The sequence below is a fragment of the Dendrobates tinctorius genome, unplaced genomic scaffold, assembly GCF_039654945.1.
Source record: "Dendrobates tinctorius isolate UK_male_01 unplaced genomic scaffold, ASM3965494v1 ptg000063l, whole genome shotgun sequence".
In the NCBI taxonomy this organism is placed as follows: Eukaryota; Metazoa; Chordata; class Amphibia; order Anura; family Dendrobatidae; genus Dendrobates; species Dendrobates tinctorius.
In genome coordinates this window covers 20,712,699-20,739,573 of record NW_027361731.1, presented here as the reverse complement: position 1 = coordinate 20,739,573, position 26,875 = coordinate 20,712,699, and the positions used below count along the sequence as shown (strand labels likewise).

At 43.9% G+C, this 26,875-nt stretch overlaps 1 protein-coding gene across 1 annotated transcript in view; it reads left to right on the top strand.

The window, feature by feature from the left end:
* LOC141094307 (uncharacterized) overlaps positions 1 to 26,875 on the top strand; it is a 35,946-nt gene extending 9,071 nt beyond the window's left edge. The window contains exons 4-7 of the mRNA XM_073580143.1: positions 45 to 168; positions 255 to 352; positions 527 to 617; positions 22,545 to 26,875. Of these exons, the coding sequence (XP_073436244.1) occupies positions 45 to 168; positions 255 to 352; positions 527 to 617; positions 22,545 to 23,491 (1,260 nt within the window). The 3' untranslated portion in view covers positions 23,492 to 26,875. The remainder of the gene's footprint in view (positions 1 to 44; positions 169 to 254; positions 353 to 526; positions 618 to 22,544) is intronic.

Here is a 26,875-nt window from a genome sequence, read left to right as displayed (position 1 = left end):
CTATGAAGGGATTGGGGGGATGACTGTATCGTTGTATGTGTCAGGTTCCTATAAGGTGTCAGGATGTCGCCATCTATTTCTCCATGGAGGAGTGGGAGTATTTAGAAGTACACAAAGATCTGTACAGGGACGTCATGATGGAGGTTCCCCAGCCCCTCACATCACCAGGTAATAGACAGGACTAAATACACACGGCCTATAATTATCTGTATGTAAAGAATGAATTCAGTCCCTGTATGTGTTTCCTCATCCAGATCGATCCAGTAAGAGGACAACACCAGAGAGATGTCCCCGGCCTCTTCTTCCACAGGACTGTAAACAAGAAGATCCCAATGCTCCTCAGGATCATCAGGTAGATGGAGAGAAGGTGTAGACGGCTGTGAAGGTCTTGTGCTCAGTCTTGTTTTATCCACCAGTATTATATGTTTTATACTTGTGTAATGAGAGCGGTGGAGATGGCAGGATTAGAGCTGATCATAGATGGGACTTCTCCATCTGTCGGTGACTTTTACAATATTTGTTTCAGGGTGAAGATCTGACCCATATTAATACTACAGAGACATATGTGAGGGGTGATGAGCGGTGTAAAGAGGAGATTCCTACATATGACTACCCAGGTGAGTAGTAACCACTAAATGCAGAGAAGTCACATATTCTGCTGTAATTACACACGTGGTCAAAATTGTTGGTACCCCTCGTTTAATTGCAGAAAAACACAGAATGGTCACAGAAATAGCTTGAATCTGACAAAAGTAATAAATAAAAAAATCTGTCAGGCTGCTGCAGTGCAGATGGGTGCAGGCTCCACTAGATGGTAATACAGTCATTGGCAAAAGTTTTGAGAATGACACAAATATTATATTTTCACATGATCTGCTGCCCTCAGGTTTTTATGTGTGTTTGTCACATGGTTTTTATCACATACAGAAATATAATTGCAATCATATTATGAGTAACAAAAGGTTATATTGACAGTTAGAATGAGTTAATGCAGCAAGTCAATATTTGCAGTGTTGACCCTTCTTCTTCAGGACCTCTGCAATTCTCCCTGACATGCTCTCAATCAACTTCGGGATCAAATCCTGACTGATAGCAGTCCATTCTTGCAAAATCAATGCTTTTATTTTGTCTGAATTTGAAGGTTTTTGTTTGTCCACCCGTCTCTTGATGATTGACCACAAGTTCTCAATGGGATTAAGATCTGGGGAGTTTCCAGGCCATGGTCCCAAAATCTCTATGTTCTGTTCCCTGAGCCATTTAGTTATCACCTTTGCTTTATGGCAAGGTGCTCCATCATGTTGAAAAAGGCATTGTTGGTCGCCAAACTGCTCTTGGACGGTTGGGAAAAGTTGCTCTTGGAGGACATTCTGGTACCATTCTTTATTCATGGCTGTGTTTTTAGGCAAGACTGAGAGAGAGCCCATTCCCTTGGCTGAGAAGCAACCCCACACATGAATGGTTTCAGGATGCTTGACAGTTGGCATGAGACAAGACTGGTGGTAGCGCTCACCTGGTCTTCTCCGAATAAGCCGTTTTCCAGATGTCCCAAACAATCGAAAAGGGGATTCATGAGAGAAAATGACTTTACCCCAGTCCCCAGCAGTCCACTCCCTGTACCTCTTGCAGAATATCAGTCTGTCCATGATGTTTTTTCTGGAGAGAAGTGGCTTCTTTGCTGCCCTCCTTGAAACCAGGCCTTGCTCCAAGAGTCTCCGCCTCACAGTGCATGCAGATGCACTCACACCTGCCTGCTGCCATTCCTGAGCAAGCTCTGCACTGCTGGTAGCCCGATCCCGCAGCTGAAACACTTTTAAGAGACGGTCCTGGCGCTTGCTGGTCTTTCTTGGGCACCCTGGAGCCTTTTTGGCAACAAGGGAACCTCTCTCCTTGAAGTTCTTGATGATGCGATAGATTGTTGACTGAGGTGCAATCTTTCTAGCTGCGATACTCTTCCCTGTTAGGCCATTTTTGTGCAGTGCAATGATGACTGCACGTGTTTCTTTAGAGATAACCATGGTTAACAGAAGAGAAACAATGATGCCAAGCACCAGCCTCCTTTTAAAGTGTCCAGTGGTGTCATTCTTACTTAATCATGACAGATTGATCTCCAGCCCTGTCCTCATCAACACCCACACCTGTGTTAATGGAGCAATCACTGAAACGATGTTAGCTGGTCCTTTTAAGGCAGGGCTGCAATGATGTTGAAATGTGTTTTGGGGGATAAAGTTCATTTTCTAGGCAAATATTGACTTTGCAAATAATTGCTGTTAAGCTGATCACTCTTTATAACATTCTGGAGTATATGCAAATTGCCATTAGAAAAAATGAAGCAGTAGACTTTGTAAAAAATAATATTTGTGTCATTCTCAAAACTTTTGGCCATGACTGTAGAGTGGAAGCAGAACTGCACCTACACAGAGCAGACTTGCAGTGCAGCACCCCGGTTACCACAGGTGGCAGCAGAGTAATCAAAACAGTCCCAGTTAAGGCCTCTTTCACACTTCAGTTTATTTTCATCAGTTACAATCCTCCAAAAAGGCAGACAAGCGGATCCGTTCTGAGCGGATGGCACAGGATCCGTTTTTAGACTGATCCTGAAAATGAGGAAATTTAAAGGAAACGCTGGAGAGAGAGAGAGAGAGAGAGAGAGAGAGAGAGAGAGATTTTTTTTTTTTTTTTTTGTCCGGCACCCAGACAGAATTTGGGGTTAATTCAGTGTCTGGAGGATCCGCCGGCAAAAAAAAACGTTACAAGCTCCGTTTGGAAATCTTTGAGGATGTTGACGGACACTAACATTGTGGCGGATCCTCAAAAAAACGGATGCAACGGACGGCAATCAGTCAGGATCCGCCAATAATGAAAGAGAATGGGGAAAAAAAGGATCCGCAAAGAAAAATGGCGGATCTGTTTTTTTTCAAAATTGGCGGAACTTGACTGATTGTCAAAAACGGAAGTGTGAAAGAGGCCTTAGCAACACACTATAACACAGTACCAAACGGAATGAGCAAACACAGGGTCAGAGGCAAGCCGAGAACGTCAGGAGCAGATAAGCCAAAAGGACAAAAAACAGAAGCACGTCCGGATATAAGCCAAGTCAAAGCCGAGAGGTCAATACACGAAAGGGGAACACGGAGTCAAAATGGGAATGATGGGGGAAACAGAGACACGGGTTCAGACAACACACACAGCAGGACAAATCAGAGTCGACTTACAGCAGCACTAGGCAAAAGACTATCAACTACACCGCCTGCAGTAAGCGGTGATAAATAGCCAACCTGAACCCAGACTGAGGCTGAGCAAGGTTAACCCTTGACATGACCGGACCTGGGAAAAGGGAAGGCAGGGCTCAAAACCCGGTCTGAATCATGACAAAATCTATGAACATGAACAAATGAAAGTCAGACATAGCTTTTCAGCCATGCTTCCACAGAGTTTTAAAAAAAAAAAATAATAAAAATCATGATATAGGCCTGGACAGAAATGATGGTACCCCTTAAAATGTGAGAAAATGGACATGTTAAATCGCGATGTGTCCACTACTTAGCATTACAGGTGTCTACAATCTTGGAATCAGTGAGTGGCCTGTATAGAGGCTACAGATACTCACTGTGCTGTTTGGTGACATGGTGTGTATCACACTCAATTTGGACAAGAGGAAGCGAAGGAAATATTTGTCTCAGGAGATTAGAAAAAAAATTATAGGGGGGAGGAGCTAGTCAGCTATGTGAGAGGCAGCAGAACTCAGGAGCTCCTGTTAATTTATCCTGTTGCAGTACTCCATCCTGAGCCTTGAGGGGTCTGGACAGCTTTTTCTATACCTCTGGAGCCCGCGGTGCCGGTGGACAGTGACCAGGAGGTGTACAGCTGAGAACTATGAGAAAATCATGGCCTGGAAGAGGAGTGGAGGAGGAAGCTCAAAATGGTGCCACACTGCTGTGTAGGCCGACAGCCGGGAGGCATGAAGAGGAGAGACGGCGAGAGACAGCTGCAAAGCTACAGAGGTAAGCGCGGTTCCCGGCCAGGGGCTCTTCCAAACAGCCCCAGCAAGCAAAGATTGGATCAGGGTGAGATGCAGCCCGAAATCTCCCCCCGGATGGAGGTGGATGGCCCCCAGAATGTGCAAGGGGCAGGGGGAACCATAGTGACACAGGCTGAGGAGCAGATGCAGGATCCTGCACACATGGTCACTTTATCACAGACTGCTAATCCTCCCACCCTCACTGTTGTCCTGAATGCTGTATCACAGGGCAATGCAGCACTGGCCCTACAAATGAGGAACTTTAAGGATGAGATGAGGAATATCAGGCAAGATATTAGATCATTAACTGATGGAACTACTGAGCTGGAAGAAAGACAAAACGATGTGGGAGATGTATTGTGGCCCGTGAGAACACGAGTGGAACAGTACGGCGGAATGATAGAGGCAATTAGAGCCAAACAAACAAGATGATTTGGAAAACTGGATGTACCGCAATAATATACGAATAGTGGGGGTCCCTGAGAAGGCAGAAGGAAATAAAGCCGTGGAATATTTTGAGACTTGGATTCGGCAGTCAGTTGGGAATAATGTTTCGTCCCTATTGTTTGCAATAGAAAGAGCCCATAGGGTCCCCACCAAACCCCAGGTCCCAGGGGCGCAACTGCGCACTGTCTTGATTCGAATCCTTCACTATAGGGACAGAGGTGCCATCCTGAGAGAGGCCAGGGACAAGACGGATCTAATAGATGGCCAACAGATCTCTTTGTACCCGGACTTTTCCATTGAGGTCCAGAATAAGAGTTGGCAATTCCAAGATGTTAAACACCGGCTGCGCTCCTTAAAAGTGCCTTATTCGATGCTATACCCAGCTAAGCTACGAGTGGTAGCCATGGACTCTACCCGCGCTGGATTGGCTGGACAAAAATGAGAAAAGAATACGTCAGTTGGCAACCTAAGTTTATTTATCTTCTGCTCATGGACTACTGTGTGTTAGTTGAACTCTGCTGAATGTCTTTTTTGCATTTTTCATGATATCCCCCTCTGGATTGACTGTTGGTGGAGAGTAGATGGAGCTCCCCTTTTACACTGCTGGATATTTTTGGCCTGCTCTGGTGGTGCGCTCGGGCTCTGGAAATTTTTTTTTTTTTTTTTCTCTTCCATTCCGTCCATCAATATTCGAAAATACCCAGATGATCTGTAACGAAGACTCCTGTAATATATGGAGCAAATAGGGAAGGCTGTTATGATGAGTCACCGAAGGAGGAATAAACAAAATACCAGCTAAGTCCAGAAAAACCAGAGAGGTTGGCAGCTATTGGATCGCAGACCCCTGAACCTATCCACAACAACTAGCAGTAGCTGTGGGGGGTTCCTACGGTGCCCTAGACCCCTCGATCACAGCCGGAGAACTATATAGCCTAAAGACAGAAAGGGGAAAAACTAAACTGCCCCAGAGCAGACCCCAAAGCAATAGGCAGCCCCCAACATATAATGACGGTGAAGCAAGATGAAAACACTAACACAGATAGAAAGATAGGTTGAGCAAATGATGGGGCCCAAGCTAACTACATAGGACAGGATAGGAAAGCTGCTGTCTGCCATCCGCAAAAACCCTATCAAAATGAGCCAACCGACTGATAGGAAAAACAGGCCCTGAAGTCGCTAGGCTTCAAAAGACTATATCAGCACCCAGGTATATTCTGAAGACAGAGCAAAATATCAACAGATCAGAGACAAAAATGGAACTCCGCTCACCCCCGGCCGGGGATGGCAGAACTCCCAAAAAACAAGGCAAAACAACAACAAAACTGAAGAGTACAAAGCAGAGCAGAAAAACTTAGCTTTGAGATGCAGGAATCAGACTGGTCTCCAATAATCCAGCAGGAAAATCAGCCAGGAAGAAGGGCGTCGGTAGCCTTATATCGAGTCCTCAATTCCAGCCACCCAGTCATCATCTATCTGCCCAGGTGTTTGGTAATCAGTCTCACTACCTTCCTTCACTAGAGGAGGGAGTTCATCAGACCTCAATGGTGAAGGGAAAAATGAACTCACAACAGAAGGCGGTATAGAGAGGGTTTGCTTATCATTGCTTCTGGTTGGTGGCAGTGGTGAGCTGCTAACAACGCCACTTTTTTCTGGAGAGCTGGACTTGCGGTGAGCCAAGAAAGGGACTCCCCGCCTCTAGTATTATGTTTGGACTGAGACTTGGGTTTGTTGGGGGGGAGGGGTGAGTTAGGTATTGTTACTATTTTCTCTCAATTGTCTCTTGGTGTGTGGGGCTATTGCAGCTAGATGTTTGCATGAAATGTTTCCTCATGATGCTCCGCTGCTTATGTCTTTCTTGAATAGCTATCACGGCCCGAACTCTTAAAATACTGATGTGGAACGGCCGTGGCCTGAATGAATCAACTAAACGTAAAGCAATACTTGATTATGTAAAGACTTCCCAGACTGAAGTGATATGCCTGCAGGAAACACGCATAACCAAAGATAGACTTCTCTCTATACGTCCCCGATGGGTTGGGCAATGCTTTCATTCTACTTTCTCCACTTATTCTAGAGGTGTGAGTGTGCTGTTCCGGAAGAATACCACATTTCTGGAATCTGATTCTAAAATTGATGTGGTCTGTTTATATGCTTGAGAGGCAGGCTGAATGAGATTGAATGCTTGATTGTGGCTCTCTACGTCCCTCCTCTGTATTCTGGAATAGTGCTGCAGGAGAGTCTCTGCTGTGTAGAGAGACATCCAGGGGTCCCGATGGTGATACTGGGAGACTTTAACATAATTCATTAGATAAATCACAGGGGTTGGGGTGAACACTGGGGGGGTCGGACACCCTTTGGGAGACTGCTAGCTGAAGTGGTGCTGACGGATATACAGTCATATGATAAAATTTGGGCACCCCTATTAATGTTAACCTTTTTTCTTTATAACAATTTTGGTTTTTGCAACAGCTATTTCAGTCTCATATATTTAATAACTGATGGACTCAGTTATATTTCTGGATTCAAATGAGGTTTATTGTACTAACAGAAAATGTGCAATCTGCATTTAAACAAAATTTGACCGGTGCAAAAGTATGGGCACATCAACATAAAAGTGACATTAATATTTCGTAGATCCTCCTTTTGCAAAAATAACAGCCTCTAGTCGCTTCCTGTAGCTATTAATGAGTTCCTCGATGAAGGTATTTGTGACCATTCTTGTTTACAAAACAATTCCAGTTCAGTTAAGTTTGATGGTTGCCGAGCATGGACAGCCCGCTTCAAATCATCCTACAGATGTTCAATGATATTCAGGTCTGGGGACTGGGATGGCCATTCCAGAACATTGTAATTGTTCCTCTGCATGAATGCCTGAGTAGATTTGGAGCGGTGTTTTGGATCATTGTCTTGCTGAAATATCCATCCCCTGCGTAACGTCAACTTCGTCACTGATTCTTGCACATTATTGTCAAGAATCTGCTGATACTGAGTTGAATCCATGCGACCCTCAACTTTAACAAGATTCCCGGTGTCAGCATTGGCCACACAGCCCCAAAGCATGATGGAACCTCCACCAAATTTTACTGTGGGTAGCAAGTGTTTTTCTTGGAATGCTGTGTTTTTTAGCCTCCATGCATAACGCCTTTTTGTATGACCAAACAACTCAATCTTTGTTTCATCAGTCCACAGGACCTTCTTCCAAAATGTAACTGGCTTGTCCAAATGTGCTTTTGCATACCTCAGGCGACTCTGTTTGTGCCGTGCTTGCAAAAACGGCTTCTTTCGCATAACTCTCCCATACAGCTTCTCCTTGTGCAAAGTGCGCTGTATTGTTGACCGATGCACAGTGACACCATCTGCAGCAAGATGATGCTGCAGGTCTTTGGAGGTGGTCTGTGGATTGTCCTTGACTGTTCTCACCATTCTTCTTCTCTGCCTTTCTGATATTTTTCTTGGCCTGCCACTTCTGGGCTTAACAAGAACTGTACCTGTGTTCTTCCATTTCCTTACTATGTTCCTCACAGTGGAAACTGACAGGTTAAATCTCTGAGACAACTTTTTGTATCCATCCCCTGAAAAGCTATGTTGAATAATTTTTGTTTTCAGATCATTTGAGAGTTGTTTTGAGGAGCCCATGATGCCACTCTTCATAGGAGAATCAAATAGGAGAACTACTTGCAAGTGGCCACCTTAAATACCTTTTCTCATGATTTGATACACCTGGCTATGAAGTTCAAAGCTCAATGAGGTTACAAAACCAATTTAGTGCTTCAGGAAGTCAGTAAAAAGTAGTTGGGAGTGTTCAAATCAAGAAAATGATAAGGGTTCCCATACTTTTGCACCGGTAAAATTTTGTTTAAATGCAGATTGCACATTTTCTGTTACAATAAACCTCATTTGAATCCAGAAATATCCATCAGTTATTAGATATATGAAACTGAAATACCTGTTGCAAAAACCAAAATTGTTATAAAGAAAAAAGGTTAACATTAATAGGGGTGCCCAAACTTTAACATATGACTGTATGGTGGCGAGACAATCCACAAAAGAGATTATACTCTTCCCTGTCCCTTTCCCATGGCTCTCTGTCTAGGATTGATATGGTACTGGGTAACCACAGGCAGTCCGGCTGACCAGGGGAGTAGAATACTTGCCCAGAGCTCTGTCAGACCACTCTCCCTGTTTTGGCGACCTTTGACTGGGAGAGGGGAACGTACACCATGGTCGTTTAATGCATTCTGGATACCTATCATTCTGGCGGATGCCAGGATTCCTGATCTACTTAGAGTTTTTTGCTGTTAATGAACGCACAGCCCCAAGAGAAATAGTATAGGACACGTCTAAAGCCTATCTAAGGGGTCTGTTGATCACGGAAGTGAGCAGAGTTAAGACTAAAGGCCCTGTCACACTAAGCGAGATCGCTAGCGATTATCGCTTAAGCGTCACCGATTTTGTGACGCAGCAGCGATATTGCTAGCAATATCGCTATGTGTGATACTTACCTCCGACCGACTCCCCCGCTGGCTATCGCTGATCGCGCGAGAACGTCCTGCTGGCGCCGACGAGCGATGCGTGGACGCGGGCGGGAGGACGTCTTCATCGCCGCGTCTGACAGGTAACGACCGCCGACCGCTGGTGAGATCTGCCTGTTTGGCGGCTCACTAGCGACCATTTAGCGATGCACCAGTGATCCTGACCGGGTCGTATCGTTGTCTGGATCGCTGGTGCATTGCTAAATGTAACGGTACCCTAAGTCTAGAGCATATGTTGATCTCTTGCAGAAAGAGGTTCTCTCTGCGGAAATGCAATATTTGGAAACTCCATCAGATGCACATTTTAGTGCATTAAAGGATTCGGAAAAACAATTAGCTCAATACGGGCTTTCAAAGGCTACAAATAAGCGTTATTTTCAGCGTCAGGCTTACTATGGGGAAGGAGAGGGAACAGGACATTTGCTGGCTACCTTGCTCAGGACCCAATCTGGCTCCACGATGGTGACCGAGATAAAAAATAAAAATGGGGAACTGGTGAGGTCTTCTGTGGGAATTTTAACAGCTTTTAGAGAGTTCTTTGGGACACTGTATGATTCTCGGGTGGGTTTTTCTGATATACTTAACAATTTTCTGGGGAGTGCTAGATTACCTACCTTGTCGGAATTGGATGCTGCCATGTTGGAGGCTCCAATTAGTATGGTGGAGGCTCTAGACTTTATGGCAGGAAACAAGGCATCGGGAACTGATGGGCTACCTATGGAGGTATATAAACAGTACTCGGATATAATACTTCCACAGGTGCTGAAGGTATTCGAAGCAGCTGGGGAGGATGGTCACCTGCCCCGGTCCTTGAATGAAGCAATCATAGTAGTGATACCCAAGGGTGATAAAGATCCTTGTCTTTCAGAGTCGTACCGACCTATCTCTATTTTAAATTTCGATGTTAAGATTCTAGGAAAAATCCTGGCGATACGGCTACCTAAAGTAATAACCAGCCTTATTCATCCAGACCAAACTGGCTTTATGCCAGAAAAACGACTGCGATTAATATTCGTTGGTTATATTTAAATCTACAGATGCCATCAAACGGAAAGGAACCTAGAGCTGTTGCGTCCTTGGACGCTGCCAAGGCATTTGACAGTGTCGAATGGTCATATCTGTGGGCTATATTAGCTAAGATGGGTTTTCGTGGAAATTTTGCCTGAGTACATCTATTATACTCGAGACCGGAGGCCAGGATCAGAGTTAATGGGGAGATCTCGGATAAATTTAACATATATAGAGGCACTAGACAGAGATGCCCCCTATCTCCCTTATTATTTGCTCTAGCTTTCGAGCCCTTGGTGGTGGTAATTCGTGTGGCACCTGAAATTACGGGATTTGAATATGTGACTCTGCATGAAAAGATAGCGTTATAAGCTGATGACATGCTCCTATTCCTTGGAAACTGGCCGTCATCCCTGAAAGTAGCAATGGAGGTCTTCAACTCCTTTGCAAGGATTTCTGGCCTATTTATTAACTGGGAGAAGTCCTCGATCATGCCGGTGGGATGGGCCCCGAGAATCCCTCGGGACTAACTAGACGCTTAAATGTAGTCACAGAATTTAAATACTTGGGAATTCATATCCGGCATAATGTACAAGATTTTGAACGCCTAAATCTTACCCCATTGTTTGCTAAATTTCATCAAAAAGTAAAGGACTGGTGCAGGTTACCATTGAGCATGGTGGGCAGAGTAAACCTAACGAAAATGGTCCTCCTGCTACAAGCTTTGTATATTCTTCATAATGTGCCCGTCTGGATTCCTAGCCAAATTTTTTACCAATTAAATAGAGTATTCAGAGCTTATTTGGACAGGAGTGGTCCTAGAATTCGGTTGGAAGTACTACGTAGATATAAAGAGAAGGGGGGTTTAGCAGTTCATAATCCATTTCTTTACTATCTCTTGGCACAATTGCAGCATTTCAGAGGATGGGGAAGAGGACTCAACTCTACGAAGTTCCTCGGGGAATATGCTAGCATGTGTAGTAGGAAATGACATGCTGATACAGTCGTTGGATTCGGGGCGGTTTCGTCAGGGCCTGGCTCTCAATATTCCGACAATGAACTGGTGTGGAATACGGCCAAGAAACTACTTGGTATACATGGGGTTACGAGACATGCCCTAATCTGGAGAAACTCGACTTGTGCAGTGCTCAATAAATTAGAGGGCTTTGAGCTGTGGGAGAGGAAAGGCCTTAACTTAATATTGCAACTTTATTCGGACGGGGAACTTCGATCTTTTGAAGATCTCAAACCTTTTCCATTCCTAATGCAAGATTTTTTTCAATGTTTGCAGCTAAGGCATGCCTGTGAAACACAACATCACTTCACCCCGCTTAATAAATGTGATAGAACCCCTTTGTTGGATAGAATAGTGATGAGAGGGGGATCAAGAGGTAATGTATCCATGATATATGCAGAGATGTCCGAAAAGAGTGGCAAATCTGGAAGCTTTGAAGTCTAAATGGCAGGCTAATGTGGGAGACTTCACAGACGATGATTAGGAAGATATATTGCAAGAAGTCATGAAAGTGTCGGTTAGTGAGGCGCAGAGAGTTTCACATCTTTTTTGCTTCACCTGGTATATCGAACCGCTGTACGCTTGTTAAGATAGGGTTATGCTAGAGAGGCTGATTTTTGGAAATGTGGTATGCCTAATGCAGACTTGATTCACCTAACCTGGATCTGTCCCTGGCTATGTTGATTTTGGGGAGATGTGGTTGATTTACTTATTAATGTTTATCAATGTCCTATGGTTTTGGACCCTAAAATGGCCCTTTTGGGTCAGGTGGCGAACTTGCCACTTTCGGAGGGGCACCAGTTGGCAATTTCACGTATACTATATCAAGCTCGCAAGAGGGTGGTGGCTCATTGGAGGGGATCCTCTGTACCTACAATCATGGAGGTCACTAATGCAGTCAATAATACTATTGTTATGGAAAAGTATGTATATCAAAAGTGACGGACAATTAAGAAGTGGGAAGATATGTGGGCGCCCTGGTTGGATACTCCTGAGTTGGCACCTTCTTCTTTAACATGGTTGAGAGTGCTTAGGAGGATGTAATAAGATCCTTAGATCAACATTACACTTTGGTGAATGCTACTGCAGAGGTGGCTCTTGAGGATATGCTAACAGCCCGGGATTTGGAACTGACATTACAGGCGTTAAGGACCGTTTAGAAATTTGATCATCTGCAATGGAGAATTGTGGCCGTGAGGAGGCTAAATACACTAGGGGAGAGAGAGAGGCTTTTGTTGGGTGGGGGGTGGGACTATGGGGAACTCTATGGGTTTCTAGATTGTTTATGTAATATGCTGTTCAGGAATTATCCTGTGTTTGATGTGTCTTCTAGATTTTGAGAATGTTCAATAAAAATTTACCTGATCAAAAAAAAAAAGAAAATTATAGACAAACATGGTAAAGGTTATAATATAAGACCATTTCCAAACAGCTTGATGTTCCTGTGATTACAGTTGCACATATTATTCAGAAATTTAAGATCCATGACACTGTAGCCAACCTCCCTGGACGTGGCTGCAGGAGGAAAATTGATGACAAATCAAAGAGATGCATAATATGAATGGTAAAAAATGAGCCCAGAAAAACTACTAAAGAGTATAGGTGAACTTCAATCTCAAGGGACATCAGTGTCAGATCGCACCATCCGCCGTTGTATGAACCAAAGTAGACTTCATGGGAGATGAACAAGGAGGACACCATTGTTCAAAAAAAATAATAAAAAAGCCAGACTGGAATTTGCCAAACTACATGTTGACAAGCCACAAAGCTTCTGGGAGAATGTCCTATGGACAGATGAGACAAATATGGAACTTTTTGGCAAGGCACATCAGCTCTATGTTCACAGACAGAAAAATGAAGCATATCAAGAAAACAACACTATCCCCAATGTGAAACATGGAGGAGGCTCTGTTATGTTCTGGGGCTGTTTTGCTGCATCTAGCACAGGGTGTCTTCAATCTGTGCAGGGTACAATGAAATCTCAAGACTATCAAGAGATTCAAAAGAGAAATGTGTTGCCCAGGGTCAGAAAGCTTGGTCTCAGTCGCTGGTCATGGATCTTGCAACAGGATATTGACCCAAAACACACAGCTAAAAAACCCCAAGAATGGCTAAGAGGAATACTTTGGATTATTCTGAAGTGGCCTCATATGAGACCTGACCTAATTCCTATTGAGCATCTTTAGAAAGAGCTGAAATATGCCATCTGAAAAAGCAACCTTCAAACACGAGACAACTGGAGCAGTTTGTTTCTGAGAAGTGGGCCAAAATACCTTTCAAGAGGTGCAGAATGTTCATTGGCAGTTACAGGAATCGTTTGATTGCAGTGATTGCCTCAAAGGTTGTGCAACAAAAGATTAAGTTAAGGGACCATCATTTCTGTCCAGGACTATTTGATGAGTTTTATTTATTTTTTTTAAATTCTGTGGAAGCATGGTTGAAAAGCAATGTCTGACTCTCATTTGTTCATTTTCATAGATTTACTTTTGTTAGATTCAAGTTTTCTGTGACCATTGTGGGTTTTTCTTTCATTAAACGAGGGGTGCTAACAATTTTGACCAAGTGTGTATATGTTGAATTTCTACCGGCTGTACTGGTCCTGGAAGGACAGTCAAGTGAGAAGCCAAACCATTTTGAGGTCAACAAGAAATATGTAGGCAGATCAGGAAAGGATTGAGAAGTAGGATCCGGTAATAATCTATTTTAAACCGGGTAACAAATTCAGTTTCCCACAAACTTTTTATGTTTGCAGATGATATACTACTTCTCATCAACACCACACACATCTTTGCAAGCCCTACTTCAATCCCTTAGTACACCATGAATCCCTATATCCCATATCCCTTCCTACTACTATTGTTTCACAGCTCCAATATGACTTTCCATTTCAATGGGCTACTAACCACCTGGATTACTTGCAAGTGTAATTGACAGCCAATCTAGACTCCCATTTTGCAGCCAATTATCCTCAAATGCTCCACAAACTTCGCTTGCTAGTCCAGTCATGGGAGAAGTTACATCTCTCCTGGCTCGCGTGCACTTAAAATGACTATACTTATGAAATTACTCAACTTATTTCGAGTTTTGCCAGTTCCTGTTCCTTTGCACTACCTCAAAATAGCCCAATAATTAGTTAACACTTTTGTCTGGAGGGTTGGCCTTCCCAGGGTTAATAGAGCTACCCTCTATCGTCATTGTTTCAAAGGAGGCCTGGGAGTTCCCAATCTTTCTAAATGTTATCAAGCGCTCAATTAGGTAGCCTTATACCATGCCTATTCAGAACCTCCCCTGTGGCTTTCTCTAGTGGCTCCTGAATGTCACACGGGTACCCTCGATGCATTATTATGGATCCTCCCAGCTCAACATAGGCAAGTCTCGAATCCTATTATAACACACTCTCTTAAGATTTGGGACTCACTGAAATATTCCTCACAGCTAATCTCGCCATTCTTGCCCCTCGCCCCCCTTTGGGGTAATCTTCAGTTTTCCCCAGGTATGGAGTCCCTTAGGAACTTCCATTTATGGGTCATTGCAGGGATAACTGGAGTCCACCATCTCTTTAACGTTAAAAGGATAATCCCATTCTCAGTCCTGGGAGAAAAATATAATTCACCTTCTCCCGGAGAGGTGTTTCGTTATTTGCAACTTGAAAACTTGGTCACTTCATCATTAATGAAAAAAACTTTACTCCTCCTTATACCTTTGCTCCCTTTGAACAAAGATGCCATCAAAATCCACACGCATCGGGGATTATATCACTTCTCTACTCGCATATCAACTCCTCCTCACATAGGCTCTGTTTAAACTACATTTCTCACTGGGAGTCCACTTTTTCTGATTCAGAGTGGTCCCAAGTTTGGTCCTCCTCTACTGGAGGAATATTAGATGCCCCAATGCTGGAAACCAATTATAAGGTGATGACCAGGTGGTACCTTACCCCAGCCAGAGTGGCTAAGGCAGTTGCTAACTACTCCAGTTGCTTTAGAGGGTGTAAAGGGGTACGTCTGCCCAACGATCGGATCTGACGTTTCGTGACAGGACTGACGGTGACCTGATTGATAACACTGCTGAAGTATTCACACGGTTAGTGGGTAACTCGAAGGATTACTCGACAGGCCGGGGTGACTCAGACTCTGGGGGTGACTGTGGCTCTGAGAGAGAAAGAGAGCACAGAATAGAAGGGCTAGAGAAGGAAGTCTCTGAGATCAGAGGTCACCTGTCAACGTGGCAAAACGTGAACTAGATGCTTAGGGAAGAGATGGACGAACTCAGAGGAGTAGTAAAAGGTATTCTGTGGGAGAAGAGCTTGGATGAAGACTTACAGCAGCCGAGCACGAGTGATAACGAGACGGAACTGCCAGTGTCCATCTTGGCAAAGGGTCGTGAGGAGGTAAAGTCTCAGGAAGTTTGTGAGCTAAGAACTGAAGAAGACAGTCACCCAGTTGGGTCAACTGTAGTGAGGGAAGTGTCCGTGATAAAGCCAGAGCCTCCAGTCCAGGAAGAGAGCAAGACCATGACCTTCAAGTCTGTGATTGCTGTACCAGAAGACATGCAAGAAGCCTGTGCTGAGGAAGGTGTGCATGAGGCTTTCAAAGAGGCGATCAAAGTGTGTAAGTTGCACTGGGCACCTGAGACTCGGCAGTTGGTGATAATATCAGCCAGAGAAGATCCATCAAACCGAGTAGCTGTCCTGAAAGAAATGCATCTGCAATGTCTTCACGCCAAAGAGCTGGTTAGGCGGAGTAATATGAAATCTGCTCGACGCCTAGAGTTAGCAAGGGAGGCTATGGATCGGCTGGGTTTGCAGAAAGATGTGATTCCAGTACCCAAAGGTCTGATTGGAAGACTCGGGAAGGTAATGCAAGACCTTGTGAATATTTCCGGTGTGGTGAGGGTGAGGATCCTGTTGTGAGTTCATTTTCCCCTTCACCGTTGATGTCTGATGAACTCCCTCTGCTGGTGAAGAGAGGTAGTGAAATTGATTGGGTTGAGAAGAACCTGTCATCTGAACAGGTGGCGCCTGATTGGACACCCGGAATCACTGAGTGGCTATAAGTCAGCCGACGCCCTACAGGGGTGCTGGTGATCCTTTCTGCTCTGAGTTCTTGCAACCAGTTAGTCCTGTCTACTGAAATCTAAGTTTTTGCTCTCTTATTTTTCCATGAGATTTTGTCTGTTTGCTTCATGTTTTGTGTTCAGCCTGCCTTTGTTGGGACGGGCTGAGCTCCATTTTTGTCTCTGATCAGTTTATCTCTTTGCTCTGTTTTCAGAATATACCTGAGTGCTGATATAGTGATTTTGAAGTCTAGCGGCTTCAGGGCCTTTTTCCCTATCAGACGGTTGGGACATTTTTGGTAGGGTTTTTTGCGGATTGCAGCCAGCATCTTTTCTGTCCTTTCCTATTTAGTTAGTTGGGTCCCATCGTTTGCTCAACCTGTCTTTCTGTCTGTGTTTGTGTTTTCATCTGCTTTTCACCGACAATACATGTTGGGGGCTGTCTATTGCTTGGGGTCTGCTCTAGGGCAGTTTAGATTTCCCCTTTCTTTAGGCTTATTTAGTTCTCCGGCTGTGAACGAGGGGTCTAGGGCACCGTAGGAACCCCCCACGGCTACTGTTAGTTGTGGTGAATAGGATCAGGGGTCTGCAATCCGATAGCTACCAACCTCTCCGGTTTTCTGGACTTAGCTTGTATTTTTGTTTTTTCCTCCTTCGGTGACTCATTCATAACAGGATCCCTCCTGATGATGACCAGGTATCCAGTGGAGAGGGTAGGATTCCCATCATGGTGGTTGGCTCCGTGGAAAGCCTGAGAGACTTTCGGATGCTCTTGGAGTATCGAGTGGGGTACCTGCAAGAGACTGAGCAGTTGAGGCAGGACCATCGGCGAATCAATAAAGAGGTATGGAACACCAAGTGGCGGCCACCTTCGACCCAAGATGTAAGGACCCGAAGGGTTCCTCCAGTAAGTGACATGGCAAATGGCCGAAGAATGTCAGCAAGTGGTAGTTCGACTGGCAGGACGAAGCTGAGAGATCGTAGTTCCTGTGAGACGCTGAATGAGTCAGACTCAGGCCAGATAGTAAGCTTAACTAAGACTTATGACCATACCAACCGGGGGAAGCTGGTCGGAGAATGGAACAGACAAGGAGAGGCATGTGATGACAAAACAGTGTCTGATGATGCAGACAGACCGCGACTGGAGGGTCAAAGACAACGACCGGTATTCTGACCGCTGGGGGCGGGGGAGGCCTAACGTAGAGATGAGGTCGTATGACGGACGGAGACGGTTCTCTCGACCTGTGGGGCAAGGTGTAATGAGTGCCTGGTCTTGAGATCCTGGTGTAATGTTGTGTATTCAACCCCACAAGTTTGAACAGAGGGGGAGGTATGTGGTGTATTGACCACTGTGTCTGCTACGGGGCGGTGTATGGATGTCCTAGGAGAGAGGATGAATGGCAGAATCCTAAATGACCGTTGTGTATCTCAAGGTAGGTGGCCTTGAGATGGAGACTTATGTGTGTGTTCATCAGCAGTGATACTGCTGAGGTGCTGTCTCAATGTGTCAGGGAGAAGTCTCCAGGCAACTGGGGAGATGGGCAGGCCCAGTTACTTACAAACCCACCCAGGGGTGTGTTTAAGAGCGCTATTGTAAAGTGTGTGTATGAGTGGTTAAAGGACCTGCGATGAGGTCATAGCCATGTGACCCGGTGGGCGTAGCTACGGACCATATAAGGTGGCCAGGGTAGGTCACATGAGGTGAATGCAGGGACCTGGTTGGTCCATTTTGGAAGGTCCCATCTGAGAGAGATGGGGCTGCCTTCTGACAGCAAGTGAACGCTGTGTAATGGCTGCACGTGCCTGGTAATTCCTTGGAGGGAATGGACGTCTGCGACATGGAGAAGGAACCATGAGTGAACCCTGACGGGTGAGATAACTGAGGCTGAAGAGCCTGTGTATGCATGACCTGTGTGACCACAGGGATTACAGATCTGAACTCTGTCATGGACGCTATGCTGATATTATGAAGTTTGTTACTGCTGTTGGTTTATGATGCCTAATAAACCGCATGGACTATGATTGTTTTATGGAAAATCTGTGCCGGATCTGGTTTTGTGGCTGCTAAGCGAGTATCCCCTACTTGAATGACAGCGCTACCTTACACCCCCAACCATCAGCCCACTTGCCATCGCATCAGGGCAAGTGAGAAGAGCGAGATTAAGTGCCAGATTTGGCGCATCCTATGGATGAGACTTTTCTGGGGTGGCTGAGAGCTGTTTTTAGTCTAGAATGAGGCCAATATACATGGCGCCTTCCCAGGCTATTAATATCAGCCCTCAGCTGTCTGCCTAACCTTTGCTGGTTATTAATTATAAGGCGACCCAAAGTCATTTTTTTGGGTGGGTCTCCCATTATAATAACCAATAAAGGCTAAGTATACAACTGAGAGCTGATATTAATAGTCTGGAAAGCTCCATGGGTATTACCCCCTTCCCAGGCTATAAACCTCAGCCCACAGCCATCTGCTTTACCTCTGCTGGTTATGATAATTAAGCCCATGCAATTTTTTTTTTTCATATAAATAATCATTTAAATACATGTACAGTAAGCTGCACACACTGTACTAATTATGTGTGACTGATCTCTTTTTATCTATTCTATGTATATATACTGTTGGTAATCTATCTATTCTATTTGTTCTATTCTGTCGCGTCAGTGATTCTACTGTACATAGAAGATGAATTGCTGGCTTTTCATCATTATATGTGTGTGTATTTGACAGGCCTAAATGCATCTGCACTAATACAGGGTGCAGCGGACCCAAGTAAAATGGCAGCTGCACAGGTACATAAATACCAAATGAAACAGCCAGCCTACAATCAGGGTTTGGCCGTGTGGTACACCAGTGCAGAAGAAATAATCCGCATGTGGATTATTTCTTCTGCACTGGTGTACCACACGGCCAATCCCTGATTGTAGGCTGGCTGTTTCATTTGGTATTTATGCACCTGTGCAGCTGCCATTTTACTTGGGTCCGCTGCACCCTGTATTAGTGCAGATGCATTTAGGCCTGTCTGGTTTGTATCTGAATTTTTTGGAGGATTTTTTCCTCTTTTTGAGGTTTTCATGTTAGAGTAGGACTGGCAAGTGTATGGAACTTTGACGCAGTTTGCCAACTTCCATATTGTCACGGTCACGTGTGTCTGGACGCCGTGAGTACCGCAAGGCAAACCCATAAGACACCCGTGACCCTGGATACAGCGCATACAGTGAGGCGAATTTAAAAAATAAAACGTGCAGCTGGATACGCCTCCTCCAACTGGCTAATTTAGATATTACACGTTATACATACAGTAGTCTGGAAACCGAGCCTCCAATAAGGCGAATTTAAATAATAAAGGGGTAACATGGGTAACATTAACAATAGTGGGCCCTGCAATAGGTAATAGGGAAGTGGAGACCTCCTGAACTCCCCTGAGCCAGTGTCCCTGCACTCCTAACGTTCCCTATGCCGGTTCCGCACCGGGCGACGCACAGGAACCTAAAAACCCTAGCTCGCCCTGAACCTAAACCCTCACTAGGGAATTGGTCGGTGCGGAAACTAATCCCACCACTGCCCTAAACACACGAGGGAAAATGACAATACAGGGGAAACACCACTCAGCTTTGCTCTGTTGCGTACGCTCCTAGCAACAGAGCACACCACCTGTGTGCATCTTCACCACCCGGATCCATCACCATAACTGGATCCTTCACCATAGTGCAGCCTTGGAGCAGAGTCCACCACCAGTTGCAGCTGTCCAGTAAGAGTCCCAAAGATGAGTTCAGCTCCTGCTCAAAAAGTCAAGCATGCTTGAGTCCAGCTCTCAGCAACCAAGTCCCGCATGCTGAGTGCAACTCTCTCCATAGTCGTCACTCCACCAAGCCATGCAAGCACTTCCTGCCGACACCATAAACTGTGACTCCACGCCATGCCAGCCCTTCTTGCAGACCACCTAGTTGCCACTTGTCCCTTCTGGCTGGGCTGCGCAGGACTCATGTTCAGCTCCTTCCTTCACCCAGGCTTCCTTGTGAATGACTAACACACAATATCACCAACAGTGATTGAACACACCTGGCTCCCTTTTATAGAGCCTAACACCTGATTTGTAATTAAGTGCACATTAAACCAAAGAAACTAAAGTGCACTACCGCTCACCACCACCGGGGCAACTTAGAATGAACGACACCACGTGTAATAATTCTAATGGCCACCGGGGGCAATCACATCACTTTGGCACCTAGCCAAAGGAAAAAAAGTTCACTTATCCATTTAAACTGCCAGATCCAAGCTGGATCATGACACGTATTAAGGCCTTAATATCAACCAATACCTTACATATATTGATATGTTTTTTGTGCACTTTTTTTTTTCTTTCAGGGTGCAGTTGGGCCCAAATGGTTCTGCAAACTTGTGGCCTCTGTTCTCACGGGATGCATTCTAGTTGGCACTGGGTAGCCCCCCTATATGGTGTTACTAAAAGGTTGTGAACCAGAAGCCCTGCATTCCCTGTGTGAACACTGCCACATGCGGATTATTTCTTCTGCACTGGTGTACCACACGGCCAATCCCTGATTGTAGGCTGGCTGTTTCATTTGGTATTTATGCACCTGTGCAGCTGCCATTTTACTTGGTTCCGTTGCACCCTGTATTAGTGCAGATGCATTTAGGCCTGTCTGGTTTGTATCTGAATTTTTTTGGAGGATTTTTTTCCTCTTTTTGAGGTTTTCATATGTGTGTGTATTGAAGTATGTTTCCTTGGAAAATATGTGTAATTGACAGAGTAATTTTCTGTCAAAGTTCATGCTATTCCATTGCAATACAATTTTAAAAATTACTTGCATTTGGATGTTAGTCAGATGCTAGGTGTGAAAAATAGGATTGTACTTACATGAAAATTGCATGGCATGTTCATGACCTTAGTCCTACTGTTCTGGACCGAAATCAGAACTTTTTTTCACTGTTACGTGTACAAGCTCTTAATAACTAATCCCCAGAAGCCATTGTCCCCTGTAAGCAAACAAAAACAAGACAACAATAACTCACACCTGTCCAAAGTTGAAAGAATCGAGTTATCAACGCCGTAATCCATCTGTGTGACATTTGCTAATAATAATATTCTTTATATAGCGCCAACAGATTCCGCCATGCTTTACAATTTAACAGTTCATATACAACAGTCATAACAAAGTTAACGCTAATACAATAATATATGCAAAGATATTGACGACCCTGCCCGTAAGAGCTTACAGTCTACAATGTGGTGGGAATGACCCAAAGTACAGGGGATAATTTATGATGATTATCCACCCCCAATTCCTCAAGATGGTTGGACCAAGGTTGGATGAGCTAGTCACCAGCCAATATTTGTAGTGTTTTTGGGGGTGATTTAGTTTGGAGGGTTATAAGGCAACTGCTCTTGCTGAAGAGCAGGGGAAAATGAGTCCCTGCAACGAGAGCGGGCCCATGAACGGTGCTGACCTCAGTGAGATCATCGCACTTCACCTTGAAAAAGGGTTGCAATGAGTCATTCTACCCCGCTTTTCAACGTGAGTGGTTGCCGGTTATGCTGATAAGGCCTGTTTCACACTTCCGTTTTTGTGTCCGCCAAACGGATCCGTTTCCGTTTTTTTGACGGAAACTGATGCAAACGGATCCGTTTTTTTAAAAACGGATCCGTTTTTTTGACGGATCCGCGGTAACCGTAATGGAAGTCTATGGGACAAAAAAAAACGGATCCTGCAAAAAATGGCGGATCCGTTTTTTTACGGAAAACAACGGATTTTGACGGATTTGAAAAAACGGAAGTGTGAAACAGGCCTAAGCAAATGTCGCACAGATGGATTACAGCGTGGGACACTTTGGATTCTTTCAACTTTGGACAGGTGAGGGATATTGCTGTTTTTTTCATTTTTGAAATTAGAAATGTCGTATAGTTTTCCTGATTCTCTATTTCACTTACCCCATGTCCAGGGCATTGCAGTAGCTTAGGTATCCATGGTTATGACCACTAGCAACTGACAGTCACTATATGAGTGGTAGTAACCATGGATATCTAAGCTAATGCAACGCTCTGCACATAGGGTGAGCAACATAGCGAGTCAGAAGAACTATAGTACATGTTTCCTAATATTGTTACACCCACTACATATTGGGATAGTTGATCAGAGATGGGAATACCCCTTTAAGACTCTTACATGTTTTTATAGTGTATAATTTTATCTGTTGCTATAGATAGTAATGTAATAATAAAGCTTATTTTTAGTCCTCCCTTTATTGCTTCAAACTTTTCTGTGTTTGTGTATTATGTTTGTCGATTATACTTTAGAGGTTCAGTACCATGCGATTTGTGAACAGGTGGCTCACCACTGTCTTAGGTCATAGTTTCATTATACTTTGAGTTGTATAGAATTATGTATATAGAAATTATATAAAATATAAGGCATTGATAAAGAAAAATAATAAAATCCGTTTTATTCTTGGCAGGTGACTGTGGTGTCAAACCAGATACCTATGAAAAGCATGCCATTATTCCAGCTATACCTCCAGCCCTTCAGAGCAAAAATCATTCATCGGAGCCTTTTCAATCAGTCACCTATTTGGATTCATCACAGACTGTTAAGCAAAATGAAAGCCGCAAAAGCGATGTTGAGCATCAACTAATTCCCACAGAGAAGAAACCATTTTCCTGTTCAGAATGTGGGAAATATTTTAAACGTAAATCTCTATTGCTTAGACATGAGAGAATTCACACAGGAGAAAAGCCATTTTCATGTTCACAATGTGGGAAATGTTTTAACCGTAAGTCAAATTTGGTTACACATTACAGAAGTCACACAGGGGAGATGCCATATTCATGTCCAGAATGTTCGAAATGTTTTTTCCAGAAACCAGATCTTCTTAAACATCAACGAATTCACACAGGAGAGAAGCCGTATTCATGTCCAGAATGTGGGAAACGTTTCAAACAGAAAGCACATTTCCTTAGGCATCAGCAAATTCACACAGGAGAGAAGCCATATCCATGTCCAGAATGTGGGAAGTGTTTTATGCAGAGATCAGATCTTCTTAAACATCAAAGAATCCACACAGGAGAGAAGCCATATCCATGTCCAGAATGTGGGAAATGTTTTATGCAGAGATCAGATCTTCTTAAACATCAAAGAATCCACACAGGAGAGAAGCCATATCCATGTCCAGAATGTGGGAAGTGTTTTTTCCAGAAACCAGATCTTCTTAGACATCAACGAATTCACACAGGAGAGAAGCCGTATTCATGTCCAGAATGTGGGAAATGTTTCAACCAGAAATCACATTTGCTTATGCATCAGCAAATTCACACGGGGGAGAAGCCATATTCATGTGCAGAATGTGGGAAAAGTTATAGTTTGAGATCAAAGCTTGTTGCACATCAGAGAACTCATACAGGGTAGAAACCATTTTTTATGATCAGAATGTGGGAAATGTTATTCCTGGGAATCATATCTTCATCATCTAAAAAACTCATGTAGAGTGTGAAGGAAATAAATAACAAGGGAAATCAATCAGGCAGTAGAGTTACATTTAGTTGACAAAAGGGTGAAACTGGATATACCAGTATTGTAAGCACAAAGGTGTCAATCCTGACACATTAGCTCCTGGATTCTCATCTTAGAGAGGGAGATAGGAAATATTCCTTCTAGTACAGATCATTTGCTATTGTCTGTGTAGGAAGAGACAGGTATTTGAAAGGGCACAACTTGGCTCATCCATCCAGTCATAGATCGAATTGTTTAACTAATTCCCGACTTGCGCTGTGTATATATGAGACGCCGCAGCAGCTGTGTTACCTCAAACCATCATATAGATATGGCGCTGTGATCAGCTCGATCAGTGATCTGTCATTATACAGTTGATGTCCCATCCAGGAACAATGTAAAAGAGTTTAAAAAAAAAAAAAAGTTAAATTGTAAAAATATTTTTTTAAATCGCAAAATAAAGAACAAAAAAAGAAAAAAATATTATTCCAATAAATACATTTATTTATGTTTTAAAATAAAATAAACAGTACACAAATTTGAAATCGCCCCTTCTGGAACGACCAGACCTATAAAACTGTCCCCTTCAGTGAACAACGTAAAAACAAACAAAATTAACAAGGCAAAAAAGTATGTTTTATCATCACGTTGATGAACAAAAAGTGGAAAACTATGCGGTGGAAAAAAAAGCAACCTACATCAAAAACAAAACGTCATACGGGTCGATCAGCAGAAAAATAAAAAAGCTATAGCTCTCATAATAAAGCGATTCATTTTTTGAATAAAATTCACTGCTCAAAAAAAATAAAGGGAACCCTGGACACTCTTACTGAGCAGACACATGGATGTTAGTGACCATCCTATCATATCTAACTGTTGTTTATGCCATTTGCACAACAGCAGGAGAAATTGAATCACGATCAGTGTTGATTTCACAGAAGTGTGACTGACTTGGAGTTAATTTTTGTTGTTTAAGGGTTCCCTTTATTTTTTTGAGCAGTATAGTTTTAATTGTGTAAAAGCACTAAAACATAAAAAAATATAAATGAGGTATCGCTGTAATAGTACTGATCCGAAGAATAAAACTGCCTTATCCGTTTTACTACTTGCAGAACAGCATAAAAAAAAAAAAATAGGAGTAACTTTTTTTCATTGTGCCTCCCAAAAATCGAAATAGAAAGTGATCAAAAAATGTAATGTGTCCGAAAATTATACCAGTAAGGCTATGTGCACACGTAATGGAACTCTTGCGGAAATTACCGCGAGAATTCTGGAATTCCATTCCGCGGGAAAATCGCATTTTAAATTCCCACGATTTTCCCGTGGAAAAACTAGCATTTTGCAAGCGTAATTAGCTTGCAGAATGCTAGCGTTTTCCAAGCGATCTGTAGCATCGCTTGGAGAACTGATTGACAGGTTGGTCACACTCGTCAAACACAGAGGCGGGAAGGCTGCGCGGGACGCCGGAAGGTGAGAATAACAATATTTTTTTATTTTAAATTCTATTTTTTACAGGGATATGGTACCCAAAGCCCGGAGGACAGTATCCTCTCCTCCGGACCGTGGGTACCATCCGCAATTGTTCTGCTTACTTTCCGCATGTTGTGCACAGCCACATGCGGGAAGTAAGCGGAACAATACATTCCTATGGGTGCGGGATCGCCGCGATACCGCAAAATTAATGAGCATGCTGCGTTTTTTACCGCGAAGCGATTCCGCCGCGGTAAAAACCGCAGCACTAGCACAGCATTGCGGAATCCCATAGGAATGCATGGGATGCTTATTTTTCGCGGCGAAATCGCGCGGTTAAAACCGCCGCGGAAACACGGAAAAAAACGCCACGTGTAAACTCAGCCTTAATGTCAACTCGGCCTGCAAAAAACAAGCCCTCACATGACTCTGCCAGCACAACTATGGAAAAATTATATCTCTCAAATTATGGCGATGCAGTTTTTGCAATAAAAAGCATCTCTCAGTGTGTGACAGCAGCCAAACCTAACAAAATGTATAATTCTGGTGTGACGACACAGCATTTTACCTTCATTATCCACACGTCTATTTTCTGGAAGTGTAACGAATGGAAGCAGAGGCACAGGTGATGAAGTTCACATTCGTTTTTTATTTCTTGAGTGGGACCTCGGTCCGGGGGGCTCCGAAGGGGGCGTAACTAGTGAGCCCCGGGTATCTGTAGTAAGATCCCTCGAACAGGACCAGAGTGGAATGCCTGGTACTACCTCCAGATATACCCTGGACAAGTGGCAGCTGTCCCAGCAGGACAAACGGGTCAACGGATATTACAGATATGGTGGAGCTGACCGGCGGACACCGGGTATATGAGAAGCTGGCTCTGACGAGGACAGTCAGGTTCCCGCTAGATGGAAGGAAGCTAGCTACAGCAACTTGAGCGTTGTCCATGAGTTCGGATGGCGAGTGGCGGAACGGGATGGCACTTGAGTGTTTAGGTACAGATGTTGTAATGATACTATGAAAATGCTCATAATCAAAGTACCCTTGTAGAAAAGTTCCATAGCTGTGCAGACACAAGCTGTGGGTTTCTGACCCCCCCCCCCACCTTCCCCCCCCTGTCACGGCTGCAAGCTCTCTCTCCCTCTGCCTGCTGTATAATACAAAACCCCTCCCTCAGAAAAGTGTTAATTAGCAGAAACCAGTCCTTTGAAACGCGCTTTCCTTTGTGTGTGTGGGGATTATTAAAGATGGAATAACTCGGTCCCATTCAGTGACAGAGATATAAAAATTACATATTTAGAACCTGCAATGTTCAAGCTACACGCCAGCGCCTTCTACTAAGGTCTGGCACCAGCAGAATCCGAGAAATGGATTTCTCCTGAACAGAGTCGAATAACCACTCCATGTTTAGATTTAAGAGAAGCTAATTCCAAAACAGGATTGGTGATGGGTCTGCCGTTGTTCTGCCAGGTTTTCCGCCTGAGTTATAGAATTAATAAGGTTTTAGCCAGTGTTCAACCCTCTGAGAAAAGAGGAGGGCTGTCATGACTTAGCCCCTTCAGTGATGTCATGACCAGGGGGTATAATATAGTGTAAGCTCATAATGCAGTGGTCTTTGCCCTGAAAACCTGATACATCACAGAGCCTCTATGCATCGCCCATCCCCTGACCACATGGTCTGCCTGAAATGACTTAAGCAAATGTAACTGTTTTCTCCTTTTAATCCCTGTTATTTTGTAATCATCTGTACATATTTCTATTCTCATATTGTAATATCTTTTTATACCTTTTGTAAACACTGCCTACCTTTTTGGAGTAAAATATATAAAATTA